At 37.2% G+C, this 9,326-nt stretch overlaps 1 protein-coding gene across 3 annotated transcripts; it reads right to left on the bottom strand.

The window, feature by feature from the left end:
* Positions 1-298: 298 nt before the first annotated feature.
* LOC127839459 (uncharacterized) lies at positions 299-8,138 on the bottom strand. 3 transcript variants are annotated; one of them, XM_052367836.1, is made up of 5 exons: positions 7,943-8,098; positions 6,776-6,920; positions 5,782-5,910; positions 4,882-5,022; positions 299-796 (listed from the first exon to the last, which is right to left on the bottom strand). In XM_052367836.1, exons 1-5 carry the CDS (start codon positions 7,955-7,957, stop codon positions 645-647), a joined length of 582 nt encoding a protein of 193 aa, XP_052223796.1. In that variant the 5' UTR covers positions 7,958-8,098; the 3' UTR covers positions 299-644. The 3 variants fall into 3 exon arrangements, with proteins under 3 accessions (XP_052223796.1, XP_052223798.1, XP_052223799.1); XM_052367838.1 differs by lacking the exon at positions 7,943-8,098 and adding an exon at positions 7,790-7,819; XM_052367839.1 differs by lacking the exon at positions 4,882-5,022 and having other exon boundaries at positions 7,943-8,138.
* Positions 8,139-9,326: the final 1,188 nt, after the last annotated feature.

Raw genomic sequence — 9,326 nt, 5'->3', positions numbered from 1 at the left:
TACATTGTTCATCCTAAAATTTATATACATATTTGCTTAAATTATTGTTCATATAATGGCAAACATGTTTGATTTGTGTATGTCTTACCATTAAATAGGTTAGTTTTAAGCGCGTTGATACTTTTGTAATGTGTATATAGCATTATGACAAGCCGTATACATGATTTAATGAAAAAATGTTATGTTCTGTTCTAAAAAATCTAATAAAAACATTCAGTTATAACGCAGTATTATTAATACGCAATGCCACTGTATTGTTCACCCACACAATATCTGAACATCGATAACGATTACAATATTGTAAAATAGAGTGTGTTTTTTATTTCTGTAAGAACAGTTTAATATGATACATTTTAACGTACTCTTCACTGGGATAAAGCAACAAAAACAATCAATCTTAATACACATCCCCCCAGATTGATATATGAATATCTAGCTTTACTTGCTAACTTAAAGCTCATCGTCATGCAAGAGATAGAATGTAATAAAATGCATATGTACAATGTAATAATACAGAAAACAGTTATTTCAAGTTTCAAAATATATATCGTCCTAATGCTGAAAAAAATGCGGCGCAAATATGCATCAACAAAAACGTGTACGTATAGAAAACATTTTTATCGCGTCAATGCCCCCGTCAGCAATCAAGATCGACACAGGTTGCCGTCGATGTAGCAGTGGCAACAGTAGCGACCGCAATGAGCGCTCATGTACTGACGGTAGTCGGGGTGCAGACAGTCCTTCCGATAGTACATCTCGCATCTCACATTGACGTCACGTGGTCTGTCCACAGCACCTGCAGGGATCAGCTTATATGTTATTTATAATAAGAACAGCTTTCAGTGCTTAAAAATGTGCATAATGCATGTGCGTAAAGTGTCATCCCAGATTAGCCTGTGTGGACTGCACAGGCTAAACAGGGACAACACTTTCTACCTAAAATGTTTGTTTTTTGTGTTAAAAATAATACAAACAGACAGTGTCTCTTCAGATTAGCCTGTGCGGACACTGTACACACATGCATTGAGCCCAGTTTTCCTGGAGCAATATTCATATTCTAAATGAAATGATTGGGTATTTCCATTATAAACACAATACTTCCGCTCATACCTATAACATGGGTCGTCACTGTTTGTGTCCACGATGCCTGTGGATATGGTACATAAGAGGAAGTATGTTGTTTATGTATTCATAAAATATTTCAAGATTGTCACCTATATGTCTGTAGACAAAGAAAAAAAGGACTGTTGTTAATATTGACAAATAGCAAACTAAAAGAAGTCTTCATTCACGAGTCAAGCATGGAAATACTTGTATATTGTAAGTTGACTTCTTCGAAATAGTGTTCGAATAATCATAGTTATTTACATGTAAACACGTAATGACCGTTCTAATAGTACCGCCGTAGTGCTTTTTATCACACCATCGCATTGATCTCTGCCTGATATAACGTTGCCTGATATATTTTTTTATTTCGTGGTCAACAGGAAGTTCTTATATCAGTCAATGTTTGGAGTTACGTGGAATTTGCAATAAAGTAACAAGTTCTATTAACATGAATCAGTTTCAACAAAACAAACAATTTGATACCAAGAACGTTTATATTTTATTCAAGTTTAAAGTAATAAGTCACAAATATGTTGTTTTTTTAAATCACCACAGACCGCACTACAGATGTTAAATGACGTCATAAAATAGAAATAAATTTTAAATATCGATATAGTCATTGCATTCGCAAGTGTTGCGCAGAAAGTCAAGACAAATGATAACTGTATGCTCATCCTCAACTATTTAAACAAACGATTTAACACGCTTATGTCAACATTGACACCTTCATCAAAATGTAAATTTCAATACACATCTCAAAAATGGCGTCTCCAAACTATTCGGTGAAGTTGGTTCTTCGATTAAATTTGTCGCTGCAGGCCATTCCTGATATCCAATTCAAGACGTTTATAATTAAAGCGGGTGTACTCTTCCCATTCGTAGTGAAAACAACTTGTTTTCTCTATACGATGTTAAAATAAGCGATTACTCGTGTCGTCTATTCAAACGACGTTGCTACATGTATGTCAACGTGTAAAAGCATAATCAGCAAAATCAGCGGTGAACCGTACATTTTAAATATCAAAATGGATTGTTTTGCAGACTTTTAGGAAAATGTGGTATGATAAACAGAAAAACAGGTTACTGGCCCATCTTTTGTCATATATCAGACTCGGCACGAATAAAATAAGACTCAGCAAGCCTCGCCGTTATATTATTCTAAGCCTCGCCTGATATATTACAAAACGATGGGACAGTAACCTGTTTTATCCCATTTTCAACGCGACATTGACGGCATAACACGTTGTGGAATATACTAGCCTGTCTTCAACACTGTGGAATATACCTGTCGCGTGCACGGACTACTTTTCAAATGACGTCATGCGATATGCGCTAAAATTAGGTCGATATTGTTTGGTTCATTGATCGAAGTTTAACTTAAAAACTAAGAATGTACAACAAGCCATAAACATATCGCACAATTCATAAATAAGCTGCAATGTTTGCTCTCCTATTTAATTCACGTTAGGCATACAGCTGTGTAAAGTATAAGCTGGTAAAAAAAGCATCAAACTGGAATTGGGAACGTCCCAATTTGTACACGGGTATTATCTACTCATTATCTGTTGTTTTCCATGCTTTGTGTATTTATATATTAAATTATTTTCTTGTACAATAAGGGCATTTACCACAGATAAATAAAACACTGTGCAAGTTTAAACATAATTATGTTTGTATGCAGAAATCTGCAAATGCAACCGAGTTTACCAACGGCTATTATTAGATAAACTGCTCCGGCTCATTTGAACAGCAGTAATGAAGAGTGCATGACGTAGCGTGTGACGAAGAAGAAAGTTTATTGAGTTCATAAACTCATTTGAATATAGTGATAGTATGGCATAAGGGTCTTTATTTAACTATGCTAAAATAATTATTAAAGACCCTAGATGCAAAATCGTCAATTATTGAGTTAAATGGATTATTAGATGGATTTTAAAGGATAATTAAAGGTAAGATACTAGTTCTAACGTGTTTTGGTTTTTGTTTGTACATTTGTCGTTTCCTGTTATCGGGGAAATGATTTTAACATGGGCGCGATGCATCGGATCACACACGGCATACCCATAACATTATATAAAAAAACACGTTCTGCGCGTCCTTAAATTCGTCGTCCAAAGTCGGAAAACGTATTTCCCTGTATATTAAGTCAAATAAAGTGTCAGTCGCTGCAATTGTCTGTTTACTCGTCAAAATTGTCAAGGTCGTCGATAGCTAAAGAAACTTCAGCGTACAGTTTATATAATATTGACAGACCTGTACAAACTCGCGCTAGTCAAAAATCATAAAAGCGACATTTAAAGTTATGGTAGCCAGAACTAGGTCGTCGATGGTGTACATGTATGTTGACACCGACATCATTTTGTCAGGAGAAATCGCCGCCATATTGGATTTTGATCATTTTCTTTCGAAAATAAAATGAATTATAGTAAAGTAAAATCTTCTTTTCGCGGTCGTAATGTGTTACAATTCGCATACTGCGTAAAATTGAATCGAGGCATATGGTGATATTTTTACTTGTTTTACAGTTTGTGTGTGAATTTTTTAAAGACTATTTTGTGTACCAGAACAAATACATGTATATCACTACGCATGGTTACATTTGTTAGATTTTAAGCGCTTTTAAGACTGAATTAAAATTATTGTTAAGTATATTAGATCTATTTAATTTATGTTAAATGTCACGTTGTAAAAAATCAAATGGGATAAATAGAATACTAGGATTAGCGTTGAATACAGAGAAGTTTATGTTGCTCGGCTCGAACACCGAAAGCGCTGGCCGAGGCTCGACTCCCGGCGTTCTAAGCCTCGCAACATAAGCTTCTCTGTATTCAACGCTAACCTAGTATTCTCTATATTCTCTATATAGCACCATATATCAAATCAATGTTAATTGGCGAATACACGATTTAAAACTTTGTATTTACTTTTATTTCATTTACAAGCTCATGTTCTCTATATACCTGTTAGTGGAAAAATTAATTTATTGTATTTTGTTCAAGACCTACATAATTGTTCAAATTGTGAAACAAAACAAAAATGTCAACTGACATCAGGAGAAACGACACAATAACATCATTAATATCGCGCGCTTTTGTTGTATTTTATGTTTTTATTTGTGTTAAGTTACGAGAAGCATTCAGGTTGATGATACGCAACAATGCATGAGGCATAGACGTTGTGTGTGTGTGCTAGCTATTCATGATGATTTCATTTTGCACTACTTTGTTTTAGTTATTTTCGGGGGCACATCTTTTTTACCCATTTATGGATGTTCGAAATAACAGTCCCTTGTCGATACACACAGGGAATACAATTATTGTGATATATTAGAAAGTTGCTTCGTCATTGTGAAAAATATAAAAAAAAGTATTCCGGAGTGTGACCGGTTGTCTTTAAGCGTATTTCCGTATCCGATTTACTTTGTACTATACATAAGAGTACCCGTGGTACATTTAAGTAGTATCTGCGCCGACAACGACCATTTGAGCAACAAACAACTCTCACCACAGCATGGCTACAAACTTCTCTCACCACTGCACGGCCACACACTACTCTCACCAATGCACGGCTACACACTACTCTCATCCATGCATGGCTACAAACTACTCTCACCAATGCGCGGCTACAAACTACTCTCCCCACTGCACGGCTACGCAATACTCTCATCAATGCACGGCTACAAACTACTATCACCAATGCGCGGCTACAAACTACTCTATCCACTGCACGGCTAAAAACAACTCTCATCAATGCACGGTTACCAACTACTCTCACCAATGCATGGTCCACACGTAGTAGGACAGTTCCTCTCTCCCCATATCCGGTACTTTGTGACACACAACTCCAGCGCCTGGCCACCCTGCAAGTACTGCTCACATCTGTCATCCAGGTCCGGTGCGGTTGTGATAGATGGAGCTAATAATAATCCTCATTCTGATAAAATTGTGCATTTTACATGTGTGTTAAGTGTATTCCTAGGTTTGCCTGTGCAGCCGGCACAAGCTAATATGTGACGACACTTTCCATTTTTATGATGGTATTGCTTGTTTAAAGTAAGTATATTCTTGACAATTCCAGTTAAGGCGTAATGTGTTTACCCGGATAAGCCTTTTGCTGACTAAAAAGGTTACTCTGGGACGTTGTACGTTATTGCATTTAGCCCCGTTTTCCCAGAAGAGGGATCTTATAACAAGGTCGAGGCAACATAATTACAAACATTGATCCAGCGCCCTGCCGATCCTCATGTTGGTTACAATCCTCTGTACACACAGGCGAAAACTAATCAATCTTATAATTTACGATTTACAACGTAGAGATCTTATGTCACTCTTAACAGTCCGTATTATTTAAATGCTGTGTTTAGTAGGTTTCGGAAACACATTTTTGATAAACATTATTATTACACGATTAAATTTGTTATGATTTTCATGAACGCCATGGCGTGGTTGACATGGCGTCCGCCTAGCGACCGCTAGATCACGGGTTCAAACCCCATTGTGGGAACGTTCTTTAGATATCCACCAAAAACACCAAGTACTGGTTCTAGCCAGGAAACTGACTCGAGAGCGTTGCAATTAGACTTAGGCTTTCGACGCAATCGAACTTTAATAAATATGTTTAAACTAAATAAAGTAAAGTAACGTGACCGACATGTGTACCCAAATACCTCCGTACCTCGGTGGGCGCATACCCCACAGGTGGCTTTACAGTTTACTTCGGCCCATGGTTTGTACGTTCCGTAACAAATGTCATGCCCGTATGTCCCCTTGCAGTCCGGTACCAGGTTCGAGCAACCAACCGGATCTACCAATTGAGTCGTATGTAAGTACACTTGGTTATGTTAGTAGTACGATTATTTCGACTATCAGGGCCTGTATGCACCAACCAATTATTAGACTTATTCCTAAAAACAAGGAATACTATTCTTAAAACATTTATGTTCGTGTTTGTACCTAAAGGTGAAGTTAACCTTTATTTATACAATACTGCATCTAGAACAAAAATTTAATTGGATAAGTACTATTGTTGGCGTATATTAATACTTGCTAGTATTGTTTTTTAATCAAATACTTTTCTTTATTCTTAAGTGTAAGAACTGGTTGGTAAATACGAGCCCGGTGCTTTTTATCTTTAAAATAGGCGTCAATACAGAATTTATATCCTGTCGAAAAAAGATTGAAGATTAATGTACTAGGCAAAATAATTATGTCATGACTGTTAAATGAACCTATGCAAGGTGCATATTAGATCTTACTTCCTTACAGAGTGGAAGAGGCAGTATGTTTGTTAAAAAGCACCGTATAATTACAGGCAAACTTTTAAAAGCGTTTGAAGTAGGCTCATTTATCTTTGGTTGATATGGTATCAAGTAGGCTGAAAAGAAAGCGATATGCACGGACCAAAACAGTAACCCTGACCAGCACATACACGTTGGATTCAATCGGATATAACGCCTAGTTACAAAACTACGGCAAAATATATATATAAATATTGGTCATGTAACAAATATGCTGGACACACATATGCGTCTGTGATAGCCTGTTCGATGTTATACATTAATATAAAATTTGATAAAAGAATGAGAAATGAGCCGTAATATAGGCACTAATTTCGACCGCGGAGAAAAACACAATGATTTACTGGTATGTAACCTTCAATTCCTTCTTACCGATGACACACGGTCCATGGTTACAGACATCGATGAGTTTTGGCCGTTCCGGACACAGGAAGTCAGCTACTTGTATGTCGGATGTGGTACTTTTAAAACATTGGTATTCCGTAATCTGCATACCTTCGCTGCATGACTTTGAACACTGCAGAAAGAGGACAGTAAGGAACATGCTGAATAAAGTAAAGATTAGCATTATTTTTGATAAAATAAAGATAAAAGTGTTCCAATTAATAATTAATTTGACAGTGAACATACATACTTGGGAACAAACCAATCTAGTAGTGTCTCTTTGAAATGCAAATCTTTATGCCTTATTCTCACAACCCATCATAACTTTCTGTCTCACATCCCATATTGCTCTTGTCGCTCCCACATCAAACCCTACATGCAGCTCCCACACACCACACTCCACTTGTGTCTGTACAACATCCGAATATTGCCCTTCCTCTAGTTTATCCTACCCAAACTATATATTTACCACATCTCATTCTACCTCCCTCCCTATCACATCGCAGTCTACTCTACTCCGTACCACATCTCATTCTACCTCCCTCCCTATCACATCGCAGTCTACTTTACTCCGTACCGCATCTCATTCTACCTGCGTCCCTATCACATCGCAGTCTACTTTACTCCGTACCACATCTCTTTCTACCTGCGTCCCTACCATTTCTAAATTAACGTACATCCCTACCACACCCACTCTACCTACCCCTTTACCATATTCCACCCTACCTTCATCCCTACCATATATCATCCTACCTATCTCATTACTACATTTCACCTAATCTACCTCCCTACCACATCTCACCCTACCTACCTCCTTACCAAATCCCACCATACCTACATCCCTTCCACATCCCACAATACCTACCTCCCTACCACATCTCACCCTACCTACCTCGCTATCACATCCATCTCTAACTTCATCTCTACCACATTCCACCCTACTGACCCCAATACCACATCCGTACCACATCTCAATATACCTGTGTCTCTCAATCATCCTACCTGAGACACTCTCATTTTCCTCCAGACCCCACATGGATCTCATCCATCTCTAACTACCTCCCTAACACATCCCACCCTACTCACCTCCATACCACATTACAATCTTCCTACTCTACCACACCGCACTCTACATGTGTCTCTAAATCATCCTACCTGAGACACTCTCATTTTCCTCCAGACCCCACATGGCTCCAAATCGCACGTGATGTTGGAATCTGGTTTGGTAAAACCGAGGCAGCGATCATCGCTCAGCACCTACAATAACACGAGCGCGCAGTATACGTATTCCATAATATATTACAAGTGTTTGCACAGCTATTATTGCAAAATCTTGTGCATAAACACCTGGTCTTTTTCATCTAATCCTTTTTCATTTATACAGTCTGAACTCACCCATTTTAGACAAAACTTTTGTCTTTCACATGGACGTGAATAATCGATTCTCCTTGACCTATCTATATCTATTCATAATGTCTTGACGTATTTATTCTTTATAAATCTGTTGATAATTCACAACACCGTAAATGCTCTTCATTCAATCTTGTCAATTTCATGGTCTTGAATGACTTGGGATTGAATCATCAGCACCCAATTGTATAAACACTGGTTAAAGTTACCGCTAGGTAACTTTTAAATCTTGGTAAGTTTGCGGTTATTCAGGTTTAGTAACCTTGAAGGTAACTCGATTGTATAAACACGATATACCGCAAAGTAACCTAACCGCGCAAAGTTGAATTTAACCACCGGTAAATTTAACCAAAACATTCCCACAATGCAATTTATAATGACGTAATTTTCGCGCGAAGTGTCCCGCTTCGATTTCGTTAACACACCAAATAAACAGCGACATGTATTTTTTTTATCAAATTCTTTTACAAATGAATTCACAATGAAATAAAGTGTACATTTTAACTATGAGTTCATCAAATTATTTAAAGTGTTTACGAACATATGACCAGGGAAAAATGTATGATGATGTCGGGATTTGCATAATTTAGTGGAATCCCTGGTGCTTCCAACGGCGAGAGAGTGCTTGCAAAGACGCCTACTTTTCTTGTTGTTTTAAGTGATGTAACATATACATGGTCGTCGTTACATGCTATTCTTCTCATTTAGCTTACTGTATAGCCCGTTTTCATGACTGCGTTTTAAAATAATTCGCCAAATAACGATTTTTACACATTCAAAGCACAACGCTGAGTATATAATTAACTTAAAATTACATCCGAAAAACACTCTGTCTATAGTCCAATCTTGCATATTGCAATTGAGAAATGTGCGAGTCTTTTTGACGATTTATTATAAACGCGACTTCTTTCACTTGTACAAGTACTGTATATCGACATATTTGCATTGTCAATTTATCCCATTTTCCTTATTTCGTGCGATGTGCATTGTTTATAATCCGTGCATATACTTTTAACATTTTAGAATGTAAAACAAGCCATACAAATGACGCACAATTCAGTAATAATCTGCAATATTTGCTTTCCGATTTAATTCACGTTAGGCATAGAGATGGATGTGTCAAGTAAAA

This window comes from Dreissena polymorpha, chromosome 7 (genome assembly GCF_020536995.1).
Source record: "Dreissena polymorpha isolate Duluth1 chromosome 7, UMN_Dpol_1.0, whole genome shotgun sequence".
Taxonomy (NCBI): Eukaryota; Metazoa; Mollusca; class Bivalvia; order Myida; family Dreissenidae; genus Dreissena; species Dreissena polymorpha.
The sequence above is the reverse complement of the archived record's forward strand: the minus strand, read 5'-3'. Positions and strand labels throughout refer to the sequence as shown.

Excerpts from the sequence above, each read along its gene's own strand:
- LOC127839459 (XM_052367836.1), bottom strand. Across the intron at positions 5,911-6,775 it reads CCATGGACCGTGTGTCATCG|ATCCGGTTGGTTGCTCGAAC; the intron begins GTAAGAAGGAAT and ends CTCAATTGGTAG. Across the intron at positions 5,023-5,781 it reads TGGGGTATGCGCCCACCGAG|CTCCATCTATCACAACCGCA; the intron begins GTACGGAGGTAT and ends GATTATTATTAG.